The sequence below is a fragment of the Emericellopsis atlantica genome, assembly GCF_019669845.1.
Source record: "Emericellopsis atlantica unplaced genomic scaffold F5Z01scaffold_18, whole genome shotgun sequence".
Lineage (NCBI taxonomy): Eukaryota > Fungi > Ascomycota > Sordariomycetes > Hypocreales > Bionectriaceae > Emericellopsis > Emericellopsis atlantica.
The window spans coordinates 229,397-253,770 of record NW_025764720.1 but is presented as its reverse complement, the minus strand read 5'-3'; the positions used below and the strand labels follow the sequence as shown (position 1 = coordinate 253,770).

The window sequence follows — 24,374 nt, the reverse complement described above, 5'->3', positions numbered from 1 at the left end:
GTTTGAAGCAGGAGTGGCCTCTCAGAGGACGTTATGCGGCTTTGATCTACCGTACTCACTTGAGAAAGTCGCTAGCGCTGTGGACACACGCATGTGCGAAGGTTCGAATCTCTTGATAGCTCTGTATAGTCCTTGGGCATCATAATTCATAACGCTCATAAGTTAGGCTATAATTGCTGCTCGATATTGGCACCACTCCTGACAGGGGTATTGCTCTCTAGGACAGACCGAGTGAGTACGGTAGCCTAGCAGTTGTCGCTGCCCCGGCCATTGTTCTCATTCGTTTCTTTCTTGTCGAGTTGTGATGAGTCCTTGAGGGTGGCTGGATCCGCTCCCACTGCCTTCGCCTCAGCTTGTGAGCTCGTGCGGCCACAAATGTAAGCATCGCTTAGCCGGGATTCCAGAGCCGAGACTACACTAGCGAGAACTAAACATACCACTGTCCACAAGATGGGGTTTTTTTGGTCTCGGGCCAGGTAAAAAAAAACAAGTACAGTCTCTGTAAAAAGAGGGTGACTGGCAGGGTTATCAGGAATCGACGTATATGCTGATCCTGCAAGTAAGGAAACCGGGCTCTTAAGGCGGCCCACGGATTCGGAATACGAAGTACAGGCGGCTGGATGCGCGGACGTTTTGGACTATCGTCGACAGGAGAAGGTTGTTGCCTTCGTTGTCTCGTCGATTGAGATACTCCCAAACCTTGAAGAAGGGCATGATGGTAGTCGCGTTCCTACAGCTATGTTAGCTCAGTTTCCGCCAGCGCATGGGCGACAGTGGACATTGCGTACGTTGAAGCTCGTTTGGTGAGTGGTGCTCATATGTAGAATGCCCAGTTTTCAGAATGAACATGAATGAGGTAGTTCGGCAGGTGGTTGATGTTTACTCTTCAACTTCTGCTGGTGGAGAGGAACAGATGAGAAGACGTACACACAATCTATTTTATCTCAATTTCTACGTCTTGTGATGCAAACTCAAATGATGGCTTCTTTTGGTTTTCCTAGCCTCTTGGTGCGCTGAACGGATTCGAGCTATGGCCGCCGCCTAGCGTAGAGGTTGTTGAGCCCCTGGGATATCACGTGGTTTGCCCTGACTTAGTACTACCTTCGGCAGGACTCGCGAGACCTTGGCCACTGCTGGTATTGCATGATTTTATGGGTCTATCTATTAGCATGACGACAAGCTGCAAGTAGGGTAGCCTCTAATCTGACTCACCAAATATCTCTCCCTGACATTGAGTCCATCCACGACATATGTCCGACTTGGCTTTAGTCACTCGATGTACTGTACACACTTCTGTGAATATATTCGGAGGTAGGCGCGGGCGCACATGCATCTCCTTATACTAAATATTACGGCATTACTTGATATCCCTTTCATCGCCAGTCATCACTCAACCCTCATATTGCCTTGCGCATCCCATCCCATCTCTACATGTAAAAGTAGCAGAAAGCACCATCTTTGCCACCCATTGTGTCGAGCAAAGAGCCGAGAGTCACGCCGGGGCCTGAATAGCCCAAGTTCACGTCATCGTCGAGAGAGCCCTGCCTGCTGCTGCCGGTGACGCTTCCTGCGACAGCTGACAGGCGAGTGTCCAGGTCCTGGAGCTGCCAGAGCCAGTAGACGCGGTCGACCATGGCATGGTGGAGGAAGAAGGCGGGATCACCGGGGGACACAAAGAGATCCTAGTACTAGTTAGTCACTGCTCAATGCGTGGAGTCCCAATGACCCAAAAGGTCATGGGAGAATGGGGAGACGTACACCTCCAGGGTCGCCGCCGATAGTAAAGTGGCCGCCGGCGTGGACACCCCAGGGTGTCTGCATTGTTTCCTGGAAGCTGGCAATGGTAGAGCTCTGTGAGATGAGGTTGAAGGTCTTGTCGGCCGTGCATTGCTGGGCGTTGTCGCGGCTGACAGCGCGCGTCAGGCATCGGGGGTTGTAGTTGAGAGAAGAGCCCGGTCCGAGGTTGACGGTCAATCTGGGGGGTGTTAGTTGTGACGGGGTTCACGACGTCAAGAGTTACGGTCTGCGGGCATCCTCTTACTTCTCAAAAGGACCGGTTTCGGCACAGTCCCCATTGACAGAGTTGCCTCCGATGCTGGATGCGTTGCCGTTGAAAAGTGGTGAATTCACCGGATCGTCGGCGTAGCGATCCCAGTTCCAATACTGGACACGAGATTTAGCAGCGAACGGTGGTCACATGCGAGCGGCAAGTACTTACAGGCTGGAAGCCCTTGTAACCACACTCGTCACGGAGGGCTGTCTCGTAGGCCCAGGTGTAGTAACGGTGCCAGGTGAGGAAGTTGGCCTGAGGAGGGAGTGAGTTGTTAGCCGGAGCGTGGGAGAGGGGTGATTGCATGGAGGGCACGTACGGTGTTGTGGATGGAGCCGGTCTGCTGGATGTGTGTCGCGACAAAGTCATCGTAGCGACTCTTTGCACCGGACGCCACGTTGGCTGGGGTCTTGGCCGGCTTGTTCATGAGGCATTGGACGGCGCTGGTGTAGTCCTGACGCTCGACGAGGGTTAGATCGGACCTGGCCGTGCGTCAGTATGTTGTACCTTTTGTGCTGTCATGGCAGATGTGACGTAAACTCACCACTCGCGACGGATAGCAGCCGTCTCCAGGGTGCATCCAGGTACGGGGTTGCGCTCGAGGTGAGCCTCGAGATTCTCGATGCTGGAGTCACGAAGTTTATCGACAACGTCCGCGGGGTAGGCCCGAGGTCGGACTGTTGGCTCTGGGACTGTTTCGGTGGTAGAGGAAGCAGTCGTTGAGGCAGCATCGTCGCTCGATGCGGGAGTCTCGCTCGAAATGGGGGCCTCGCTCGAGGTGGAAGCTGGTGAAGTGGTGGAGTACTCAGCGATAGTGGTCGAATAAGTAGTATCCGCCTCGATCGTGGTCTCAGGCTTCACATCCGAGCTCAGAGCTATGCTTGTTGACACACTGGGCGTAGCATCAATGGTCGAAGACAACCCGGCCTCGCTGGTGTAGATAGGCTCGACGCTCGAACCGGGTGACGTTGGCTCGCTGGACTGAGCTGGTCCGGATCCAAGTGCACCAGAGATGGAAGCTGTAGCAGACGGACGGTTCTGGCAGCGCGACGCGCAGTCCTCCGTCTCGGTGACCGTCTGCCAGACCGTCTTACGTGTACTGCATTGAGAGCGTTGTTTGGCCTCAGCGCTGACCAGCAGCAGGGCCCAGGTGAGGGTGGAAGAGAGCTGCATTGCGCCGTCCTGCTTCGCTCGAGGATTCGGAGAGAAACCGCTGGTGTTGAAAGGATAGTATTAATGACCGTTTGCTGTGATTGCGTCTAGCTGTGAAGGTTCGGGGCAAGTCACTGGAGAAATGTCGTAACGAATGGCTTGATGAGCACGTCTGTATAAACGAATGATACAGTAACGCGGCTAACGAGAGTGGTTCATAGGAAACGAGTGTAAGGGTGCAACGAACGTCGAGAGGACCACGCGGTGCTCATGGGCGAAGGAGACGAGGCTGGCCGGTGTTGCAGGACACCTGCAGGACGATCCTTTGTATAATAGCGTCGAGCCTGATGGCCGCAATGGCAATCGTGCATCCCTCGTCAATGTCACATCCTTGGGTTTCGGTGGTCACAATAGCAGCCGTCTTATTGCCCACGTCTCCGCGTCGTGATGGCCAATGTTGGCTCGCTTTGGAGTACCCCTGTCTGCGACTGTGCGGTGACCGGGGTTAGGTGGCGTAATTACAGATCAGATTGGCGCCTGGGGTCAATATGGTGATTGCGCCGTGTCTTGAACACGAGGAGAGGAAAGCTTCCGCCTTTGACGCCATTTCTTGGGCCATCGCGCCCCTTTGCTCTGAATTTGATGCAGCAGAATATATATACCGCTTCTGATCGCGGTTGGCGTCGCGCTCGACTTTGAACCTCAAGGTCGGACCACCAACTTACAGGGGTCGGAGTGTTCGTGTTGAGAACATGAACCCTGCCGCCAACAATGCATGCCCATCCTGTTCCTGAAACGATGCCGCCAATATTCAGTTGAAGCCGGCATGCCAGCCGGCTCGGCCATGTGGTGCTTTGAAGCCGAATGGGGCTTAGCATCAACGGTTGGTCCTCTTTCAGGTAATACTGTACTGTGATAATCCTTGGCGATGTGATGGTTCGCGCCCAGAAGCGTTTTTTGTTTTTCAGCTGCTGTCGGAAAATTAACGGCAGGCCCCTAGCTCACATGGCCAATTACGTGGTCGATGATTGTTATTATCAATTAGCCTGATCATTGATGTTTCTCTTGACAATCGTCGGTAGTGAGCAAGCTGCCCCTGGCCCCCTGGTGTCTGGTTGGCACGCGGTCGTGGAGCTCTGCGGGAGGCTCTCGACTTTGCAGGTGATGCTCTGCGAGTCTCAATTGATCTCGCCTCTAGAGACTCTCTGGTGCTGCTTCGTCGTTTACCAGCAAATAATAAGATCAGGTCCTTGCCCAAACGTCAACTTCGAGTAAGCGAGGGCCTAGGGGGGCCCTTGGTCCGGATCTGCTACACATGTACACCACCGTACTCACCCGACAGAGTCGGTAGCGTTGGTGTGCACAGCAGGGCCGCGTCGACCATTCGAGCAGCGCGGACTTGAGTGACGATGCGCGTCAACACTTCAATATGGAGTGATGGGTGTGCTGGAAAAGCGTGCATGTGGCGAGCACGCGCCGACGCATCAGGCCCTCGTCAAGATCTGTCACGAAGCCGGAGCCGAGGACTTCCGTCAACCCTCCGCTGCCCACAAGATACTCCCGTCAGCGTTGACATGGAACCACCGGCTATGCATCTCGTCCCAGGCCCAAAAATGCTCACTCTCGCCATCTCGGCTACTCTGAGATACACGCCTACCCAAGCCACTGGTTCTTTCACGCGAAGAGGACCTACCCCTCTTGCTACTGGTCACCGAACTCCTTCTCTCTTCCGAGAGGGCTGCCAGGGCGGACCGGATCTCGCCCAGCCTCTCGCCAACCCCCCAGTCAATGATATTGCGAACGTACGTGTGGAACGCCAGGTACCGCGCTGGGTCATGGAGCAGAAAGTCATCGACGCTGGCCATGTAGTAGTCCCGTTCGCCGTGTTACCATGTGATGTAGAGGCGTGCTTCCGAGTTGGTCATGGCGACAGATAATGCGGCGCTGTTGATGGGACGAGCTTTGTCGCTCTTGCGCCGCGCCAGCTGATGGTTGAGCCGTTCGGCCATGTTGACACATGATGCCGATGCACCAAGGCATTGGTTTGTCGCCACCCACAAGCTTCCACCATCACCCTTGACCTCGATACTGAAGAAGGGATATAGTAAGGGATTACCCTGGTCAGTAACTGTCACGTCTCTCCCCATGGAGATCAGTTGCGCATGACGCCGAGGGAAGGCATCTGGGAAGGTATACCCATACAGCATGTCGGGCGCTGGATGGCTGACCTTCCACTGTGATCCGGTAGTGGGGACAGCATGCCTGCCCATGGGCAGCCTCTGGCTGAGGCCTAGAACTGCTCCTTCGCTGCGCGTGGGAAATATTCTGTCCCTGAAGTAAGTTTGGACCATTGCTTGAGGACCGTCCAGCCACAGTCTGTTCAGTTCAGCATCTTGCCGCACCTCTTCGATTGAAGAGCAAGGAGAGTTTCGGTCCCTGGACACGTGATTGACAAGGTCCGCAATGTGATCTGGGTATTGCTCCCGGAGAGGGCGCAAGTAGATGTTGTTTGCGGCAAGGTTGAAACTCCGGTACGTTCGATCCTCAACGAGGCTCTTTGTGGAGCATTGGCTGGATAAGTCTACCGGTACTCCAGCCTGGGGAGATGACGGTGCAGGCGAAACCAGAAGGCCCTGGACATTCTGGGTGGGATTTAGCTCGGGTGCCGATTTGGCGGGCCGTCTCGAGATGGCATCGACGTGAAAGTGAAGCTGGCTATCCGACCGACTGCGCTTTCTCACTCGATCCGATCCAACAGACTCCAGCCACTCGGGAACAAGAGGATCGACGAATTCAGGTCGTTGAGGATGAGCTGTCTGATGCAGCGCAGACTTGGCGATGCATTAGTTGTGGGATTGGCTTGACTCAAGCTCGTGTCCATACCTCGTCCGTCCTATCCGGGTCCTCGCCAGGTGCAGGCAAACATGCCGCTGTTCCTGCCAACCGGGCGCGCTTCGTGGGAAAGGGCTCAATCTCCGACGTTGTGTCGAATAGCCTCTTGACTGTCTGCGAAGGCGTCGCGTCACGGGCGAGGGTCACGTTCGTCGTAGGCTGTCTTCGGTGTCGATGAATGTATAAGTCTGGTGAGCTGACCATCCTTGGGTTGCGCAGAGTATCGTCCATGATTGCGGACCTGAATTATTGTGTGAAGAAGCAGCGCCCGAGGCTTTCCTTGCGTGGCGTTGGGTGATGTCGCACGAGAGCGGCGACGCGGCGCCTTGGCTAGGCTGCTGCCTGCGGCCTGCGACTCATGGTGACCGTCCAGAGCTGAGGCAGTATCCTCGCATGTGTCAAGGATGGTGACACTATGGAGCAATAATGATCAGCCTGTGAGCGCCACGAACAGCCAGGCGCGTGCGAATATCGCTGTCATGGCAAACATGATGTTGATTCAGCAAGGTCAGCTTTCACAAGGCACCGTTCGCGTCGCATGTCAGTTGAATTCAGGCACAGACCCGGTAGACACATAATCTTGCCCAGCATGACGCCAGGTATCGCTATAAAGGGAGACCCCCTGATTTTGTCCCTTTCAGGATGAAAGAAATGACCTCATGACTATTAGTAGGGGGGTCCTCAGCTAAGGTAGCGTTAGGGGACTTGACCTCAATTGCGCCCTGCAAGGTTCCAAACACTCCATGAAGCTGATATATATATGTTCACACTCCCATATAGACTTAGACTCACACTCATCCGCCCAATCGCCATGGCTCGTACAGCATCAACAGCCACGGCAACGCGACGCAGCACGCGCAATCTGAAGCGCGAAACCCCAGACCTTGCAGCAGTCGCTTCTCCTCCGCCAGCCAAGAAGATCAAGGCCGAGCCTGTGACGCCGTCCAAGCCCAAACTTTCAACAGCTACCATCAAAGAAGAGCCAACCACACCGTCCCCAGTGAAGAAATCTGTCAAGAAGACGGCGCAAACACCCGAAGACAAGGCTGCCGCTCTCCAGTCCAAGAAGCTGTCTTCCTATGCGGCCTACTCTTCCAAGACATCGCCGTACCCCGACTTCGCCCATCCCACCCCTGACGAATGCAGGACCGCGCACAAGATCCTCGCCCAGCTCCATGGTGACCGCCACCGTCCGACGACAGTCATCGCACCCAAGGACTCTGCTGGCTGCGGAAACTCGCCCACTGTCCTCGACGCCCTCGTCAGGACAATCTTGAGCCAAAACACATCAGACAAGAACTCGTCCCGCGCAAAACGGTCCATGGACCAGGTGTACGGCGGATCCGACAAGTGGGAGGCCATTGTAGAGGGCGGCCAGTCGAAACTGCAAAAGGCCATCGAGTCAGGCGGTCTCTCTGTCGTCAAGTCAAAGGTCATCCTCTCGCTGCTGGAGCAGGTGCACGCCCAGCACGGACAGTACTCGCTGGACCACTTGTTCGACGAAGAGGACGATGAGGAATGTATGCGCCAGATGCTCTCGTACAAGGGCATCGGTCCCAAGACGGCATCGTGTGTGCTGCTCTTTTGCCTGGGGCGCTCGAACTTTGCCGTGGACACGCATGTCCATCGGTTGACGGGGCTCATCGGCTGGCGCCCGCCCAACGCCAGTAGGGAGCAAACGTACGCCCACCTGGATGCGAGGATACCCGACGACGAAAAGTATCCTCTGCATATCCTTCTCATTGCGCATGGCAAGAAATGTCCAGAGTGCAAGGCGGGCGGGCGCGCTGCTGGTGACTGTGAGCTCAGAAAAGCCTTTCGAAAGGGCAGCAAAGTGAAAGATGAAGATTTCGTCAAAGAAGAACACGAAGAAGAAGAGATGATAAAGGATGAGATAAAGGAGGAGCCAGAGGAGGAGGATATCAAAGAAGAACAGGATGCCTAACCATATACGCCTAACACTGAATGTACCACCACCATGCCATTGTTCTTTGTGAACCAAAGGGGTATCCCATGCGCACCATCGCTGTGTATGCCATCGCCGCCATCAAATAAAACACCGTAATCCAACTTTTGCCACACCACATCAGCAGCCCTCCCAGTCCATGCTGTCGTCTACCATCCACGCCCAGTCCTCCGTCCCAGACGCAGCCGGCTCGCTGCTGCTAGCAACTTCCCTCGCCTTCTCGTAGCCCGCCTCCAGGCCGCTGAGCACCCGGCCCAAGATCCACGTAAGATCATACATCCCCAGGGGTGTGCTCTCGTTGCCTTCCGCCGCGTCTTTCCACCGGTTTCGCAGCTCTTTCGCCTTCCACAGCGCAATGTTCACCTCGCCCTTGCCCAGCAACTCGTGCAGTGGGCTCTGCTTGTCGCTCAGGGCGAGCAACACGTTGTGGTGGTAGGCGTGGTTGCGCGCGTTGACGGCGCTGCTGCGGGCGTTGATTTCAATCCCAAAGATCCGCTGGATCAGCACGAGCGCATTCTCAATCCAAGTGTAGAATTCGTAAAAGTCAATCTTGAAGTTTTCCTCGGCAATGTTCGGTGGGAAGCCAAACTCCTGCGGGTGACGACAGCGTGTCCAGGCGGCTTCTAGATCGTGGGATTTCCATCGCAGTCGTAGACAGGCTTGCTCCAGGCGATGGAGCGTGCGTGCCGGACTGAGGGCGGCCGCAGCAGGGCTCCCGTTGCTGGTGGAAGGGGTCGTGAAGGCGGTCGAGTTCGAGCTGGGTGTGCCAGACACGGTTGATGATGAAGCAGCGCCGGTAGTAGAAAAGTTCGTGGAATTAGCACTGTATGAGGATGGCAGGTTGTCTCGTGCCCGATTCGATCGCGAAGAGTGATCTTGTGTGGGCGTTCGTATTTGGTAGCTGGCGTAGGCGGCGTGACTGGGGGCCGCGGCCCAGATGGAGCTCTTAAGACCCTTAGAATGCGCCATGGCGGCAGAGACCCCAAATCACGAAAGCGAATTGCAAAGTATATGTAAAGGAAACATGAATGAATGATTGCGTACAAACTGGTTGGGTGTTGTTGGTTGTTGACGGGACGGAGTTGAAAGCGCAAGCGCGGGATGTTGATGGCGTGTTATCGATACGCGCTTTATCGTCCGTACTTGCTACTAGGCGGTACTGATAGGCGCAGTAACGTGGTCGCTATGGATGCACCTTTGCCTTATGGAAGTCATTCAGTAAAGAAATGCTATTGAGTAGAATGAGACCTAGTATATGTTGCTTTAGAACTTCTGCCTTCCTGAGAAGTGTTGATTTCAGTTGAACATCACTACCATTTTGTCATCTTCAGTATTTTCATGACCACTAATCTCCGAACCTCCCTTGACGGAATTTCATGTGCACTTTCAATCATTATCAAGCGAACAGCTGCCATTGTATGATTTGAAAACAGCGGTGTAGTGGATTTCTTTCAGGGTGGTTTGCAGTCGTTGTTAAGAGAATGGGCTCACGGCAAAGCCCTTGATAGCTCTCCAGGGTAGGCCATGCACACGCGTTGGACAGCCGCTTCACCATCCGTCCACAAGAAAAAGGGCAGATCATTGATTCATCATTTCGTAATCATCTATAGTGTATACCAAGCCAGTCACTCGACATACCCTTGTCAAACTCCTTCAACTTTATTTACACAGCGCTCAAATCCGTCATTTGGCCTTCGATATTGCCGTATCCAAACCTCCATCACCCCCGCCGTGGACAAGATCGGGAGCCTTACCATGGGAACCTGGCCTATACATCGCCCTTGACTCTCTTGGTCGTCTTTGCAGTACCAATATGGGTGTTGTGAACCTGTTTGAATTAGTCACACTCTTCCTTCCCACTGGATAGCAGCAGGGTCACTCACCTTGGTCGCAAAACGAAGCGTTGTTAGTGTCTCCTTGAGATGAGTCTCCATCGGCGAGACCATGCAGAACATCATCGTCTTGGAGTTGCCGCCTAGACTGTATTGAAGCAGATGTGTCAACTTGGAGTTGCGGTACGGAATGTGCGCCGAGCCTCGACCAAGCGCCTCAATCACGTCGCCCAAGCAGCTCAGACTCTTGTTGATGTTTTGGGTTTCCTTCATACGGTCGCCCTCCGCCTGCGAGTGCTTCAGACGCTCCGAGCCCGCAAGATCCACAAGATTGAGCGTACCCTCGCATCGTTCGCCCGTGGTCGAATTGCTGCCCACTAGCTTGAGAATGAAGATGCTGTGAGATCGCGATGACCTTTCGTTCGCTTTCGTCGCGGCCACCGATCGGTTTTGCTGTGCGTGGTCCAGCATTTCTCCCACCATGGAGGGTGACTCGAGCAACACCGTCTTGCAGTTTGCAATGGAGGTCTGCTTGCGGGCCTCGTCATGCCGTAACTCGAGTCGCTTGGTCTTGCCACCACCAGGGGATGCCAGCAAGTCGTTGAGCTCCTCGTTGTAGACCTCGACAAAGGATCCCTCCATCGTGTACTCCCACGACTTCTCCTTCAGCTTGTGGATGGTATCGTAGATCATGTGCGTCGCCCGGGGTATCATGCCGTCCATAGCGGACATGGTGTGCGTCTTGCCGGACCCGGTCTGGCCGTAGGCGAAGATGCACACATTATACCCGTCGAGGGCGCTCTGGACGAGTTGAGAGATCTCAGCAAAGATCTCTTCGTTTTGTGAGCTGGGCGTGAACACGCGGTCGAACTCGAACGGGTGGCTCTTGCGCGATACAACACCAAGGCTGCTCCTCTCCTCCGGGCCGGCCACCACAATTTCAGCCGACGTCTTCTCATCAGGGTACGACATCTGCGCCGTGTTTTGCTCGTCTTTCTGCAGAGCCGGCCTCACACGGCACATGACCCGGATATTGCCTTTGAGCTCCTGATACTTGTTGAACAGGACACGGCGCTCCGTCTCCTCTTTGATCAGCTTAGCCTTGGCCTCGTCCGCAAATCGGAGAGCCTCTTGCAGGCGTGTCTCCATGTCCGCAAACGAATCGGACTGGGCTTTGCTGTCGGATTCGAGGAACTCAACTTGCGATCGGAGCGAGTTGATCTTGGCTTCGAGCGTGGTGTTGGACGCGGACAGATCCGCAATGTTGTTTTGGAGACTGTTCCTGAGCGCCTTCTCTTGAAGCAAGTCCTGCCGCAACGTCTCTGTTTCCGCTCGGGCCTCTTGGATATCACGGTCTTTTCGGCCCAGCGATGATTCGAGGCCTTGATGATCCTGGGCCATCCGGGTTTTGAGTTCCTGGATTTCCCGGTCTTTCCTTTGCCGCTCGTCCTCGATCTCCTGCTGGTAGTGTCGTGTCAAGCCATCGATCCGCTCCTGGTGATTCCTTGCCTCTTGCTCTTTCAAGTAATCCAGCTCTTTGCTGAGATCGTCCACTGCTGCCCTGTGCTGTTTGGAGAGATCGTCGACCATATCGCGGTGCTTCCGGTTCAGGTCGTCTACTTGCCGGCTCTGATCCCATTGTTGCTTTTCGAGATCGTGTCGCAGTCTTCGGCTTTCCTCCCTCGATTCGTCGAGCAAACTTTGTAGACTCTCGTTACGCTCGTCCAACTTGGTACGATCCCTCTCCAGTTCAGATACTGCAGCGCGCAATGATCAGTCAGCAACGTATTTGTGCATCCATTGAGTGGAAAATACTGACCGCGAGTTTTGGCCAGCTCTAGCGCATCCTCGTGACTTTTCCTGTCACTCAGAGTTGCGTTGACCATTTCCTTGAGGTCTTTGAACTGGGATTCCATGTCCCCCACTCGACCGTCGACATCCCACACTGTGAAGTTTGTTAGATTGGCTGTCTTATGCAGGAACTTTGAACCATTGGAGTATTTCAGGGGTGATTTGTATGACTTGATGGTGTCCTCGAACTGGCACCACTTGTGCTCAAGTTGCTCCTTTGTGGGAGTCTCTGGGGCCTTCTAGGCACCGGGTACTGCCTCCAATGACGCGGGCACTGCCGGGAAAACACGTCTTGCGGGAGTCATTGGGCTCATTGATGGTGTAAGTTGAGGGATTGAGGATGGTGGTGGGGGCATAGCCTTCGTATCTTTTGGGAGTCGAGGTGTGGTGCAGGATGCTCTGTGCTCATGAACAGGGGATGATGTGCGGGATGTCACTTGACTAGGTGGTCGGTCGTGAAGGCGAAGGTTGCCCAGTCTGGTGACGAGAGAGCTATCTCTGGTGGAAGTGTGCGTGGGTCGTGTGTCTCTTGGTTTCTGGTGTTGCAAGGAAGGCGGGGAGGCTTTGTCTGAAGGCGAGCTGGCCGTACCATTGCTTGTGGATCCGTTTGCGCTGGTATCCTCGTCGTAGTGGGCGTGCGCGGTTTTGGGACGGGGAGCTTGACTTTTGGATCGCGTGTGTGATGCTCGGGTGACGGGTCGTGCTGGCTGTGCGTGTCCACCATGCCGACCTGGGCCGATGCTTTTGCCGAAGCTGCTTGTCGAAGTGGTTGATGCATTGGATGCCTGTCGAGACTGGAAGGATGTTGGCTGCTGGATCTGGGTGGTGTCAGTATACATGGAGCTCGGGCAGAGTGATGGCGTAGGAGGGCGTCGTTGCGATGTCGAACTTGGCAGAGCGCTTCGCGCAAGCCCAAGCGGCAGACCGTGGTTGGTGCTAGAATGCGCTAGACTTACTCCTGATGATGAGATGGACTTCAAGCTCTGTCCTTGTATTCTAGACGTTGATCTCGTTATGGGCGCAGTAGCCACTGGCTTGGTCGCAAACTCGGCCGCCTGCTCAGCAAGGGGACGACGCTGTTGCTTTGGTCTCGACTGAACAGCTGCGCACGGTCAGTACTGCGTGTAGACAGGCGATCCGTCCAACCCACCTGGCTGTGGTATTTCGCGCTTTTGTGGTACAGTCGAATGACCCACGCTGCGCAAGTTGTGATTGTTGTCGCTGATCTCTGCGAGGCCGTGGCTCGTGGATTTGGGCGCGGGAAGCCGACTGTTCGCCATCTTGGACTGGCGCATGGGCTGCTGGTCATGGTCAGTCATTGACGGCCTGGCGGAGGTTTGCTCGGGACTGACCTGGTTTTCGGAGACCTCCATGCCAAGCGCTGGTCGCGTCAGAGGTCGTTCGCTTGTGCGTAAACACTGAGATATCGGAGGTTCGTCGTGTCGCTGGTCGATTGTGGCACGCTAGACAAATGAACGAAAGAGTACTCAAGGTTGTTCCTTGCCATGAGAGTCGAATGTCGGAGGTGTGTGTCCCGCGCGTCTCGAATGATTCGAATCTGGCTTGACTTGGGGAATGCTGGTGTTGAATCCCGCGTTGAGACTTTGCTTACTTTGATTGTGGCGCGACGGTTGCTGGGCAACAAGGTGGCTTATGCACGCATAAGCCTAGCGTGCGTCAATCTCAAGCTCTCGAATTGAGGATAACCCACGCCAACCTCAAAAAGAGGCAGAACCCAGTCTGCGTGAGGCATTATTTACTAAGTCAACCAGATGTTCTCTAGTCAAAATCATATTCTTTGGCTTCCTTCAAGTTCGTCAATGTCGTGCATCCATTTGCTACCTGCAAAACTTGGTGCGCGTAGGATTTGTGCATCATGAGTCAGCACATTCCACGGTGGGGGCTGTTCACATGTCAACCCCCTCCGCGCGATTCACTCCTTCCCCAAATTGTCAGAAACCCACCCAAGGGCCAAGACCGCCACTTCTGATGCTGCCTGCTAATTACGGAATATTGCGCTGACATCAACATCTCCAACTTCGCATGAGCTGACACGCGACACGGACCAAGGTCTCTGTCGCCGCACAACGGGCTAGCGCAAGCCGCATATTCTTCAGTGCATTACGAACAGTCAGCATCTATCGATCGCATCATCAACATGGAAAAGTACAGCCAGTTCCGCGATCGGGGTATGCCAACCCGTCTTTCATCACCACGAGATCCCTTTGACTGACAGTGCGCAGGCACGGGCATCGCCCCCTTCTTCCCGGTCACGACTCCTCTCACGGCGCTGTCGACGGTCACGCACACCTTCCTCTTCCTCTTCCGCCTGCCGCTCTTCATAAGCTACATCGCGAGCTACCTCCTCTTCTTCCACTGGCTGCCCTTCCTCCCCGTGGTGGTGAGGAAGATGGCGCTATGGGGTCTGATGGCTATACCTGGTATCTGGTGGGTAGATTTGCAGCTGGACGGCGTCAAGAGGGGCACGCTGGCTGATCAGCCACGCGAGCGAGTGCCGCACCCCGGGAGCGTTATCGCGGCCAACTTTACCAGTCCGATCGACGCCGTCTACCTGGCTGCCATTTTCGATCCCGTCTTCACCATCTCGTACCCTGGTACGCGCAAGGTTCAGAAAGTTGGTCTCGTGGGAGCTATTCTCTACGCCTTCTCGTCTGTCAAGACAGCGCCACCGCCAGGCGCCAATCTCGTCAACCTCAAGCAGCTCCTTGAGGAGCATCCCGGTCGCGTTATAGCCGTATTCCCCGAATGCGGAACTACAAACGGCAAGGCCATTCTGCCCTTCAGCCCGTCCGTCCTCGAGACGCCTGCCGACGTCCACATCTTCCCCGTCAGCCTGCGCTACACGCCCTCCGATGTGACGACACCTCTGCCTGGGCAGTGGGTACGCTTTCTGTGGAATCTCCTGTCACGACCGACAACTTGCATCCGCGTTAGAATCGCCGAGGGCCAGTTGAACACGTCGGTGGCGAGGACGAATGGCGTTTCGGCGCCTGCAGGCGATGGAGCGGGCGAGCTCCGGAGTCGATTCGCCGAGGGCGACATTTCAGACCACGAGAAAAAGGTCCTGGACCGCATCAGTGAAGCGCTCGCGCGGTTGAGCAGGGTCAAGAGGGTTGGTCTAACGATGCAGGACAAGGCAGCTTTTGTAGAGGCGTACAGGAAGAGGAGATGACGCCTCTCAGCTTGTTGGATATGAAGAGAAGGGATTTGGGGAGTCGGTCGCTGATTGCATTGCACGGAGCTGGAGGCTTATTGATTGTATCGTATCCTACATGTCTTTCTTCCTCAACGTGGGATCGGCGCAGTGTCGAATACGAATGAGAAATTGATACGAATTTTTCCTTCTTCTTTTGAAGCATCCTAAACTCGAAAACAAAATGTACTGGTATCACATGGCTGCCCGCCTTTACTCCTCCAGCTTGCCGTCCGTCACGCACCCCGAGCTCGCGTCGCTCACCAGGCTGGCGTACTTCTTCAGAGTGCCCCTGTTGTATTTGAGCGCGGGCTGCACCCAAGCCTTGCGACGCGCCTCCATCTCGGACTCGGACACCTCGAGGTCCACGACCCTCTTGTCCGCGTCGATGACGATGCGGTCACCGTCCTTGGCCAAACCAATAGGTCCACCCTCGATAGCCTCAGGCACAATGTGGCCGATGAGGAAACCATGGGAACCACCAGAGAAGCGACCGTCAGTGAGCAGCGCCACATCCTTGCCGAGACCGGCGCCCATGATGGCCGACGAGGGCTTCAACATTTCGGGCATGCCAGGTCCGCCCTTGGGACCCTCGTATCGGATGATGACCACGGTCTTCTCACCCTTCTTGATCTCACCACGCTCCAGGGCGGCGATGAAGTCGTCCTCGGCGTCGTAGACCTTTGCCGTGCCCTCGAACCTGGTACCCTCCTTGCCGGTGATCTTGCCGACGGCGCCACCAGGGGCGAGCGAGCCGCGCATGATGGCCAAGTGACCCGTCGCCTTGATGGGGTTGCTGAGGGGGCGGAGGATCTCCTGATCGGTAGGCATGTCCATGGCGTCCTTGACGTTCTCCTTGAGCGTCTTTCCGGTGACGGTCATGTGCTTTCCGGAGATCAGACCCTCCTTCAACAGGTACTTGAGCACGCCGGGGGTACCGCCAATCCTGTGCATGTCGGCCATGACGAACTTGCCCGAGGGCTTCAGGTCGGCGAGGAATGGTGTGCGGTCCGTCACTTTTTGGAAGTCCTCAATGGTGAGCTTGATGCCGACAGAGTGCGCAATGGCGATCAGGTGGAGAACGGCGTTGGTGCTGCCACCCAGAATAGTGATGATGGTCATGGCGTCCTCGAACGCCTCGCGGGTCATGCAGTCGCGAGGGCGAATGTCCTCTTTGAGGATGTTCCTGATGGCCGCGCCAACGTTCTGGCACTCCTGCTTCTTGCTGTCCGCCTCGGCGGGGCTGCTCGAGCTGCCAGGCAGCGTCAAGCCGAGGGTCTCAATGGCGGTGGCCATGGTGTTGGCGGTGTACATGCCACCGCAGGCACCGCCACCGGGGCAGGCGTTGCGGATAATGTCGAAGCGCTGCTCCTCGTTGATCTCGCCGGCAATGTACTGCCCGTAGGCCTGGAAGGCGGAGATAATATCGATGGACTCGCCCGCCTTGGTGCATCCGGGGCGGATGGTGCCACCGTAGACCATGATGCTGGGGCGGTTGACGCGGCCCATGGCAATGGCCACGCCGGGCATGTTCTTGTCGCAGCCGGGCAGGGAGATGTTGCCGTCGTACCACTGGCCCTGCATGACGGTCTCGATCGAGTCGGCGATGATCTCGCGGCTCTGGAGGGAGTACCGCATACCGGTGGTGCCCATGGAGATGGCATCACTGACGCCAATGGTGTTGAAGCGGTACCCGACGAGACCCGCCTCGCGGACCGACTCGGCGACGATCTTGGAGAGGTCGAGCAGGTGCATGTTGCAGGGGTTGCCCTCGTACCAGACGGACGAGATGCCGACCTGGGCCTTGTTCATGTCATTCTCGTCGAGGCCTGTGGCGTAGAGCATGGCCTGCGAGGCACCCTGGGACTTGGGCTGGGTGATGGACTTGGAGATGCTGTTGAGCTTGTCGTCGGCGAGGGCATAGCGGGCGGCGCCCGATGAAAAGGAGCGACTGGAATCGGTTAGCAAGGAGAAGCTTTCCATCGTGGATCGCTGGGGACCTGCCTCTGCCAGCGTAGGCCTGGGCGAGCCGCTCCCTTCAGGTTGGCAGCCGCGCCGAGGCGGATGGACCTGGAGAGCATGGTGGACGCTGATTGAATGAGTGAGCAATTCTCTGGCGGTGAGACGGGCGAGGGTTGGTCTCCAGCTTCTGCGGCAGGTTCCTCGAGCTCAGAGAAAGCGTGACGCGGGGAGGGAAGCTCTGTCGAGGATGTGGTTTTGGAAATTCGAGTCCGCACGCTGAGGGAAATCAGCTCCAGCACCGACTTCGGCCGGTCGGCATCGTGGATTCTAGTAAGAGCTAGCCAGAAGAGGCTAGTGCAGATCCTGCTTGAAAACAGAGGGGGTTTCATTGGTCAATGTCTGGGCTAGCGCAGTCTTACATGGGGTAGATGAGTCGTCTCCCCTTCTTGAGCAACTACCCTATACCGTTCGTTCATAAACTTCATTGCACACCGTTCAGTGTTCTATGATTGGCAACGTTTTCTTATGCGTCTACTACATGGATAGTGCGTGCTGCCGTGGATTGGTGTGACAACGTCGCGAATGTCTACGTCGTGACGCGACCTGGAAGGCCAAACCTCAGTGGCTACAGTAACCGCTTCTAAGGCACACGCAACCTCAGAATGCAATTGGTGGTTCTCGAAACTACGAATGTATTTGGCTCCGCAATGGGGAACTGTTGTTAGTCAGGAACCAGCAATGACTAGTCAGCACGGCCAGTCTCGGTTCTTAGATAAGGTAGACTATTTCATATTATTCTCAGTCTTCAACGATCATAGACATCTAGGTTTCCAGACAGGACCAGATCAATTGCTTCCAACCTGTATGTGTCGCTTTCAATGTGGTGAGTTTTGTTGCCTTCATAAACGAAATTCTTGCCGGCGCCACAACCGTACTGCGGCCACCGTGGCACTGGCTCACCAATGTCCGGTGCGGCCCTGTCACGGCCCTTCCAGCCATTTGGATCTCCAGTGGCGATGAACTTGATCAGATCGCTGCTCATGAGTCGTGCAAGATCTCGGTAGGACTCAGGAAGCCCCTCGAAAGGATTGACCCGTATCGGTGGGTATCCAACGCCATCCAGATTACGCATGGCGAAAGCCACCTCGACAAAGTGTGTTGCTCCGTCCAGGTAGGTTGCCCACGCCGGGATGGCGTTGAACCGGTATGACCATACTGGCAAGTGGTTTTGCGCCCAGGTACGTGTCGCCAGTCGTCTTGGAGCAATCATGACGCTGTCGCCGTAGTAGGCAGCCACTGGACGATACAAAGCACCCACAGAAGGGGGAGGAACCCAGTCCTTAGCCTGGTTGGCAAGAATCTGGTCTGTCGATTCCTCGGTGTAGGTATCCACTATCTGCTGCGCAAACGACGAATTGAGGGGGGGCGAGTCGCTTTCCAGAGCTCGAAGAAATTGCCCTGTGGCGTTGAGGCCCTTTGGCGCAAAGCTGGTCCCTTCGTCCGTGTTGTCGCCAATAATAATCGGTATCTTGACGAAGTTACCGTCAGCAAGCTGTCGTGAAGAATGGCGAGCTATGAGGTCGTTATCAATCTTGGGTCTCCAAGGACCCGATAGCTCAGTAGTGTTGATAACGGAATTGAGATCTTCAAACGACAGCCCGCGAAGGCATTCAGTAGGCTCGCAGGACGTATGGCAGTCGGTCTTCTCCAATAGCAGGTTCCAAGACTCTTCTGCCAAATCAGTCTGCGAGTTGAGAGAGAGCGGCCCACCGCTCTCCATGATGGCTTGATGGAACAGTCCGTCATCGCGACCGTCGTACGCGAGAATCTGGGATCCGACAGAACCCGCGCCGGCGCTCTGGCCCCAGATAGTGATCTGGTCGGGATCACCACCAAAAGCAGCAATGTTCTCCTTGATCCAGTGAAGAGACAGGCGCTGATCGCGGAGACCCATGTTTGATGAGCCGGTCTCGAAGAACTCCTTGGAGTTCAGGAAGCCCCAGGCCCTCAAGCGATAGTTGAGACTGACGCCTATTACGGGGTGGGCAATGGTCTTGGACTGGTCAACCAGGAAGGATAAGTTGTAACGCAAATCACTTCCGGCTCCCTGGACATAGCCACCGCCGTGAATCCATACAACAACTGGTAGCTTTCCATGCTGGCGCCCTGACGGTCGCCACACATTCAGGTAGAGGCAGTCCTAGGAGCAATGAGCCATACGTTCATGCATAACCCGTACAGCAGAATGATACTTGCCTCGCTAGTCTCGTAGCCGAGTTGAGAAGGCTGAGACAGATATCAGTTCCTTGAAAAGCCACACATGGAACGAGCACTTACACCATAGCCTACGCACGACGCAGAAAGACTCTTAGCGTCCCGAGATCCTGTCCAACTACTATCGAGCGATGCTGGGTTGCTGAATCGCAGGTCACCGACAGGAGGTTGGGCATATGGAATCCCAAGGAATGCATCCTGGTTGTAATCAGAGAGGTGAATGCCCGTGTAGGTGCCGTTCTTGACCGCGACCGTAGGCTGGCTGTCTCTGCTGGAAAGACTTGGTAACGCTGCAACGGAACTGGCAAGTAATGCCTGCCAAATAAGGTTAAACATGATGTTGCGCATCACTAGGAAGATGGTGTCTATCGCAGCCAGAGTTTCCCACTGACATCGTCCCAACTTATACTACTCTGAAGCAAAGCTGTATTATAGAACTGGGAGATTGTCTCATCCTGCTCACGAGCCGGAAAAGATCTTAACCCAATTGCCACGCAATGTAACCTAGCACTGCGGGGAATAACATGGAGACTGGGGTAAGATGGGGTCTATCCCCGCAATGTTTACTATCGTGGGTCCGGGCAGCTGTTTCTTAGGCTTCAGATTCGGAAACGCTTTCCCCATGTAATCCCATATCCATGTGCCGAATCCCGTAGTCTGGCTCAACGCTCCGCGGGGTCGAAGTCACCAGGGGTGTGATTGGTGCCGCACGCGAGGAGCTGTCTCTTATACGCCGGAGAAAAAGGCCTGGTATAAATTTTCTTCCAGGCACAGGCTGGTTCTAAGACGAGGGCGTAAGAGTTCTACCGCTCACGGATGCGTATTTGGAATCTCTTGGGGTATCCGAGGCTCGCAAGGACCGGCCCACATGTAGTATAAAGGTCCTCGTGTGTTTGTGAGCGCCTCGGGAAGATGAGTCGCACAAGGGCTCCTTGGCACCTACCCCCAGAAACTCGATCACCTCTTGTCACTTGCCCATAATGAAGCTACTTCAAGAGCTCGTTCTCGGGCTGTCTCTTGTATGCGAGGCAGCATGTCGCAGCCATGGCTCGACTTGCGAGGGATCTCAACCCCTGACAGTGAAGACCAAAACGGGACTTGTGACGGGGTTCGTCAACGAGACGGCTCCTGATGTTCGCCAATGGCTGGGTATTCCCTACGCCGAGCCGCCGCTGGGTAGTCTGCGCTTCCTCCCGCCAAAGCCCAAGAAGCACTTTGGACACATCAAAGCGCTAGCCTACGAGCCTTCGTGTATGCAGCAGCTGAGCAACAGCCAGAGTGTGTACACCGAGTACATGCCCCAGTTCCTCATCAACGGTGGTCAGTCCGAGGATTGCCTCTATGTCAATGTCTACGCGCCTCTGAAACCTGTTGCCAAGGACCTTCCCGTGTTCGTCTACATCCCAGGCGGTGGCTTCACTGGCGGCGGTGCAGACTCGCTCTACAAGATCCCCGACAAATGGATTCAACGGTCGCAAACTCATGTTGTGGTCATCATGAACTACCGCGTCAACATCTTTGGCTTCCCCAACGCGGCGGCCCAGCCATTGAACGCGGGACTGCTCGATCAGCGGCTTGTTGTGGAATGGGTCCGTGACAACGTTGCTGTTTTCGGCGGCTCGCCACACAAGATCACTCTTTGGGGCCAGTCGGCTGGAGCATCGTCCGTCGGAATATATGGCTATGCTTATCCAAAAGACCCCATCGTCACAGGTCTCATCGCGGATTCGGGAGCAGCGGGTGTGGCAGCGGGAGGAAGCGCCACTGCCTTCTCGACCTTTGCGGGCTTCGTCGGCTGCGGGAATCTGGGCCCCGAGGAGGAGCTGGCTTGCGTTCAGCGTGTTGACGCTAAAGAGATCCAGCAGAAGCTATCATTTGGGAACACGGGAGCGAGCTTCTCCCCAGCCGCCGACGGCGTGACGGCATTCTCGAATTACACTGAACGAATCGCAGAGGGTCTCATTGCAGATTTGGTAAGCGTCTACGGGGGTTCACTCCTTTATGGTCAGTCACTAACAGACGACAGCCCATGATCACAGGCAGCAACGCTAATGAAGGTGCTGGATTCGGCACCTTCGACCCGAATGGCATGTCACCCGGACAATACCAGACCGGCCTCAATGCCATCACGTGTCCCGTCGCTCGCGAAGTCAGGTAAGTCATCTGGTCCTAGCCCTTTGCAAAGGTATTCGGCAAAGGAATGTCTGCTGAAGCATATTCTATAGTAATCGTGAAAAGTACGGACAAGTTACTTACAGATACCTCTATGGCGGTAACTTCTCCAACATCTCACCACGCCCTTGGATCGGTGCAACGCATAGCGGTGAGAAATTGCCTTTTAAAGCGGCGATGAATCGCTTGACTGATTTATCCAATTAGCTGAGCTGCCAATCCTATTCGGCACGCACTACGAGTACCGCGGAAACTCCACCGAGTTTGAGTGGGAGGTGGCCGATTTGATGCAAGGTATGTCTCGCTCGACACGTTGCCGGAGTTGTACTGACATGGTGCCTCACAGCACTTTGGCTCTCGTTTGCCAGGAACCCGTCCAAGAGGCCTACGGATGGTAGCTTTGAATGGCCCAGGTACGACTCCAAGACCGATACGCTTGTCGAGTTTGCCATCGACGACGTCGCGGCTCACTTGGCGTCACATGAAGTCGTAGACAGCGAGTGTAGTATATAGTCCAGCAACTGTGGCAGACACGCTCAATAACAATAGTTGAATCCTATTCAGCTGGCTTTCAGCATCGCCCAAAGATTCCAACTCGGCGTGATCCCAAGGTTCAGATTGTCTACCAGGCCTTGCTGCATCTCAATGGTTAATCTTGTTTGCTCCGCTTCTCAGCAACCGTGTGCTATGTTTGGAGACCATGGCTTATACTCTCCCACTCTCCATGCTGTATACGTTTGCACTTTTCGAGACCGAGTGGTCTACTGAGTAGGCTTGACAAAGCCTGGTATAACATGCAAGATTGATTTCCGTAATGAGTCCGAATAGCACTTGTCGAATGGAATGGTTTCATAATCCATCGACCTCTCAGAGAGATTATGAGACACACAACTTCTCGTCCTTTGTGGGCGCATGCCGCCTCCTAACCTTTTCTTGCCCAGAAGCCTCTGCCTCTTGAATCATCAACGCCTCTTGACCCTCTACACTCTCGCCACCGCCCTTCTCCTCAATTCTTCTTGCCCGTCTTATGATATTTCTACTCAATAGACGGTGTAGGCTGGTCTTTGCTCTCTTGGCGGTGGAGCATCAAAATCGGTTATTTTGGAGATTTTACTGAACGTCTTGATTCTTCACACACTGGTTAAAATAGTTGTCAATGGACACTTGGATTAGAAAAGTCCGCTGCGAGTGCGTTTATACACTGTTGCACCTTATGTTTGTCTAGAATTATGAAAGCGACCGGGGCGGCAAGCTTTAGACGAGGCTCTTCACCACCGGCAAGGTCCGCTGGCCTGCAGTTGGGCGGACACACGTGTGACTCGGGTGATGTCTGTTGCGCTACTACTCCTGGATAAGATGCAAACAGATATTGAAAGATAGAATATAGCAACCACGAGTGATGTACAAGTAAATATCCAGGCGGGTTTGGAGCCGGCCCCACTATCGGGGGTCAGGTTCCGTACCGGGTTGCCGAGTCCGGACCAAGCGCCGACGTTGCGTTCAGCATCACAACCACTGCGTTGGAGGTCACTGCGATCTTGCTGAAGAAATCTTGTGTTAAATATCTGTTGTATAATTAGTGGCGCTCATCAACGGATTTGTTCATGTTGGCATCAAATGTCACGGACCCGAACAAAGTTCCTTCAGCCTCGATACGTCCACTGCAAGCTGTGAAGATAAGTACTATTTGATGAGATCAGTGGCACCCAAGCAAGGCACGCACGGGGAGTCTTTCCGGATCATTCATTTTCCATTGGAAGCTGTCTCATTTCGCACCTCAGCTAGAATTGCAGGTATAATGTGACCTAGAAAGGTCCCAGCCACTTGACGGACGTTGTGCGAAGCATCGACAACGATTCATCGAAAAAATGTCAACACGGAAGGGGGCTCGATAACTTCTGCTTTCTCCTACGCATTGCAGACTTACAACACGCCCAGAACAGCCTTCTTTCACCACTGTGACTGAAAGATTGTGGACACATACTGCATCATGCTAGTATGTGATTTCAATGTTCGGCGAGTGATACGCAGAATCAACTAAGGCTAAGAATTACAGAATGTGGAGCGCTCAAGCTGCGATGACTTCTACACAGGTTTGCCAGCACATCCCGTGGCAAAAACCTCCGAGTTCATTGTGAAGTACCGCTCACCTAGGTTAGCTTACTGTCAGATTGGGGGATTTCAAAAAGAGACTGCCCTCAATCTTCTCGTACCCGAGAGGGCTGGACAAAAATGCTGAACATTGTCGCTCACCGAGGACAGTGAGCGAGCATTGAGCAAAGAAACTCTTCCAACAAGGATCGAACTTGTGATCTCCCGATTAACAGTCGGACGCCTTGACCAGCTGGGCCATGGAAGAGGTGAAGGCTGCCGTTGTTAAGACTGCTCTTGAGCAGCTCGGCAGCATCGTGATCTCTGCGGCGCGCCGTCATCCTGATGTATATGACTTGTTATCTTTATTTCTTTTTGCTACGAAATGCATGGCCAGATTCTGTATGAGCGGAACCTGTCAAGCTCCACTCGGCATGTCCAAGGTGCGGATGTTGGGTCCACATGTCCGGACTCTGGGGCCGGGCTGGGTCGGGAGTCGGAGTCGGGACTCGGGGGCCCTGCAGTCTTTCTAGAAGACCAACTACGTACAACCACACGAGATGCACACATAAATCACCACCATGAGCATGTACGTTTCTTCAGACGCGCGCATCATCGCAAACATGGTGCGAAGGCTCGGCCATCTCTCGGTCACATCGAATCCTGACTACGTAGCTGCATAGCCTGCATGCACCAGATCCCCCCACAAGACCACCCATGTTGATTTCCAGATGGGGGTCTTGGTCCAGAGAAGAACGACAGGGCCTTTCCAAGGTCATTACTTGGGAAGATGAGAGCTCCCAGTCTAAATACCCCAGACATCAATAGTCTCCTTCTTTCACAAATCTCGATGCAGCGCCTCATCCCCGCATCTCGAGATGGACCCAGATTCCACGGGCCGAATACAATGTGCGTCGG

At 54.8% G+C, this 24,374-nt stretch overlaps 10 protein-coding genes and 1 non-coding gene across 11 annotated transcripts; 3 read left to right on the top strand and 8 right to left on the bottom strand.

Moving 5' to 3' along the window:
* Window positions 1–1,166: 1,166 nt before the first annotated feature.
* On the bottom strand, window positions 1,167–2,615 carry F5Z01DRAFT_658993 (uncharacterized protein). The gene is made up of 5 exons (XM_046263733.1): window positions 2,370–2,615; window positions 2,219–2,305; window positions 2,042–2,163; window positions 1,759–1,975; window positions 1,167–1,682 (listed from the first exon to the last, which is right to left on the bottom strand). Exons 1-5 carry the CDS (start codon window positions 2,475–2,477, stop codon window positions 1,428–1,430), a joined length of 789 nt encoding a protein of 262 aa, XP_046116949.1. The 5' UTR covers window positions 2,478–2,615; the 3' UTR covers window positions 1,167–1,427.
* On the bottom strand, window positions 2,506–3,386 carry F5Z01DRAFT_170971 (uncharacterized protein). The gene has a single exon (XM_046257903.1). It carries the CDS (start codon window positions 3,221–3,223, stop codon window positions 2,591–2,593), a length of 633 nt encoding a protein of 210 aa, XP_046116948.1. The 5' UTR covers window positions 3,224–3,386; the 3' UTR covers window positions 2,506–2,590.
* Window positions 3,387–4,485: 1,099 nt separating this feature from the next.
* F5Z01DRAFT_637776 (uncharacterized protein) lies at window positions 4,486–6,325 on the bottom strand (the record flags this gene model as incomplete). The annotated part of the gene is made up of 5 exons (XM_046262309.1): window positions 4,486–4,508; window positions 4,538–4,648; window positions 4,896–5,059; window positions 5,093–6,033; window positions 6,086–6,325. 5 exons carry the CDS (start codon window positions 6,323–6,325, stop codon window positions 4,486–4,488), a joined length of 1,479 nt encoding a protein of 492 aa, XP_046116947.1.
* A 241-nt stretch (window positions 6,326–6,566) lies between these two features.
* F5Z01DRAFT_171093 (base excision DNA repair protein) lies at window positions 6,567–8,110 on the top strand. The gene is made up of 2 exons (XM_046257905.1): window positions 6,567–6,601; window positions 6,656–8,110. Exon 2 carries the CDS (start codon window positions 6,855–6,857, stop codon window positions 8,037–8,039), a length of 1,185 nt encoding a protein of 394 aa, XP_046116946.1. The 5' UTR covers window positions 6,567–6,601; window positions 6,656–6,854; the 3' UTR covers window positions 8,040–8,110.
* On the bottom strand, window positions 8,110–9,220 carry F5Z01DRAFT_171005 (uncharacterized protein). Its single transcript, XM_046257904.1, has one exon. It carries the CDS (start codon window positions 9,027–9,029, stop codon window positions 8,181–8,183), a length of 849 nt encoding a protein of 282 aa, XP_046116945.1. The 5' UTR covers window positions 9,030–9,220; the 3' UTR covers window positions 8,110–8,180.
* A 397-nt stretch (window positions 9,221–9,617) lies between these two features.
* F5Z01DRAFT_658984 (P-loop containing nucleoside triphosphate hydrolase protein) lies at window positions 9,618–13,354 on the bottom strand. The gene is made up of 7 exons (XM_046263732.1): window positions 13,096–13,354; window positions 12,894–13,044; window positions 12,700–12,845; window positions 12,333–12,561; window positions 11,712–11,837; window positions 9,944–11,649; window positions 9,618–9,888 (listed from the first exon to the last, which is right to left on the bottom strand). The coding sequence occupies exons 1-7, from the start codon at window positions 13,114–13,116 to the stop codon at window positions 9,829–9,831; spliced, it is 2,439 nt and encodes an 812-aa protein (XP_046116944.1). The 5' UTR covers window positions 13,117–13,354; the 3' UTR covers window positions 9,618–9,828.
* Window positions 13,355–13,672: 318 nt separating this feature from the next.
* F5Z01DRAFT_170913 (uncharacterized protein) lies at window positions 13,673–15,053 on the top strand. Its single transcript, XM_046257902.1, has 2 exons — window positions 13,673–13,932; window positions 13,987–15,053. Exons 1-2 carry the CDS (start codon window positions 13,902–13,904, stop codon window positions 14,934–14,936), a joined length of 981 nt encoding a protein of 326 aa, XP_046116943.1. The 5' UTR covers window positions 13,673–13,901; the 3' UTR covers window positions 14,937–15,053.
* On the bottom strand, window positions 15,054–17,298 carry F5Z01DRAFT_170904 (dihydroxy-acid/6-phosphogluconate dehydratase). Its single transcript, XM_046257901.1, has 2 exons — window positions 16,962–17,298; window positions 15,054–16,908 (listed from the first exon to the last, which is right to left on the bottom strand). The coding sequence occupies exons 1-2, from the start codon at window positions 17,036–17,038 to the stop codon at window positions 15,171–15,173; spliced, it is 1,815 nt and encodes a 604-aa protein (XP_046116942.1). The 5' UTR covers window positions 17,039–17,298; the 3' UTR covers window positions 15,054–15,170.
* Window positions 17,299–17,724: 426 nt separating this feature from the next.
* On the bottom strand, window positions 17,725–19,687 carry F5Z01DRAFT_751451 (Alpha/Beta hydrolase protein; the record flags this gene model as incomplete). The annotated part of the gene is made up of 3 exons (XM_046267048.1): window positions 19,257–19,687; window positions 19,140–19,205; window positions 17,725–19,119 (listed from the first exon to the last, which is right to left on the bottom strand). Exons 1-3 carry the CDS (start codon window positions 19,539–19,541, stop codon window positions 17,725–17,727), a joined length of 1,746 nt encoding a protein of 581 aa, XP_046116941.1. The 5' UTR covers window positions 19,542–19,687.
* A 371-nt stretch (window positions 19,688–20,058) lies between these two features.
* Window positions 20,059–21,942, top strand: F5Z01DRAFT_725757 (Alpha/Beta hydrolase protein). The gene is made up of 5 exons (XM_046266641.1): window positions 20,059–21,166; window positions 21,220–21,347; window positions 21,419–21,516; window positions 21,573–21,659; window positions 21,712–21,942. The coding sequence occupies exons 1-5, from the start codon at window positions 20,174–20,176 to the stop codon at window positions 21,876–21,878; spliced, it is 1,473 nt and encodes a 490-aa protein (XP_046116940.1). The 5' UTR covers window positions 20,059–20,173; the 3' UTR covers window positions 21,879–21,942.
* A 1,708-nt stretch (window positions 21,943–23,650) lies between these two features.
* On the bottom strand, window positions 23,651–23,724 carry F5Z01DRAFT_t64. The gene has a single exon. It is a non-coding gene; the product is annotated as a tRNA-Asn (tRNA).
* Window positions 23,725–24,374: the final 650 nt, after the last annotated feature.

What these genes read in the sequence shown, in the direction of transcription:
- F5Z01DRAFT_658993 (XM_046263733.1), bottom strand. Translation starts at nt 2,477, where the DNA reads ATGAACAAGCCGGCCAAGACCCCAGCCAACGTGGCGTCCGGTGCAAAG. An exon ending in GTTACAAGGGCTTCCAGCCT is followed by an intron (nt 2,164 to 2,218) that starts GTAAGTACTTGC and finishes TCTCGTGTCCAG; the next exon opens with TATTGGAACTGGGATCGCTA. An exon ending in TCGGCGGCGACCCTGGAGGT is followed by an intron (nt 1,683 to 1,758) that starts GTACGTCTCCCC and finishes AACTAGTACTAG; the next exon opens with GATCTCTTTGTGTCCCCCGG.
- F5Z01DRAFT_170971 (XM_046257903.1), bottom strand. Translation starts at nt 3,223, where the DNA reads ATGCAGCTCTCTTCCACCCTCACCTGGGCCCTGCTGCTGGTCAGCGCT.
- F5Z01DRAFT_171093 (XM_046257905.1), top strand. Translation starts at nt 6,855, where the DNA reads ATGTTCACACTCCCATATAGACTTAGACTCACACTCATCCGCCCAATC.
- F5Z01DRAFT_171005 (XM_046257904.1), bottom strand. Translation starts at nt 9,029, where the DNA reads ATGGCGCATTCTAAGGGTCTTAAGAGCTCCATCTGGGCCGCGGCCCCC.
- F5Z01DRAFT_658984 (XM_046263732.1), bottom strand. Translation starts at nt 13,116, where the DNA reads ATGGAGGTCTCCGAAAACCAG. An exon ending in TGGAGGTCTCCGAAAACCAG is followed by an intron (nt 13,045 to 13,095) that starts GTCAGTCCCGAG and finishes GACCATGACCAG; the next exon opens with CAGCCCATGCGCCAGTCCAA. An exon ending in AGTCCATCTCATCATCAGGA is followed by an intron (nt 12,562 to 12,699) that starts GTAAGTCTAGCG and finishes GACACCACCCAG; the next exon opens with ATCCAGCAGCCAACATCCTT.
- F5Z01DRAFT_170913 (XM_046257902.1), top strand. Translation starts at nt 13,902, where the DNA reads ATGGAAAAGTACAGCCAGTTCCGCGATCGGG. An exon ending in CAGCCAGTTCCGCGATCGGG is followed by an intron (nt 13,933 to 13,986) that starts GTATGCCAACCC and finishes GACAGTGCGCAG; the next exon opens with GCACGGGCATCGCCCCCTTC.
- F5Z01DRAFT_170904 (XM_046257901.1), bottom strand. Translation starts at nt 17,038, where the DNA reads ATGCTCTCCAGGTCCATCCGCCTCGGCGCGGCTGCCAACCTGAAGGGA. An exon ending in CCAGGCCTACGCTGGCAGAG is followed by an intron (nt 16,909 to 16,961) that starts GCAGGTCCCCAG and finishes AACCGATTCCAG; the next exon opens with TCGCTCCTTTTCATCGGGCG.
- F5Z01DRAFT_725757 (XM_046266641.1), top strand. Translation starts at nt 20,174, where the DNA reads ATGAAGCTACTTCAAGAGCTCGTTCTCGGGCTGTCTCTTGTATGCGAG. An exon ending in AGGGTCTCATTGCAGATTTG is followed by an intron (nt 21,167 to 21,219) that starts GTAAGCGTCTAC and finishes AACAGACGACAG; the next exon opens with CCCATGATCACAGGCAGCAA. An exon ending in GATCGGTGCAACGCATAGCG is followed by an intron (nt 21,517 to 21,572) that starts GTGAGAAATTGC and finishes TTATCCAATTAG; the next exon opens with CTGAGCTGCCAATCCTATTC.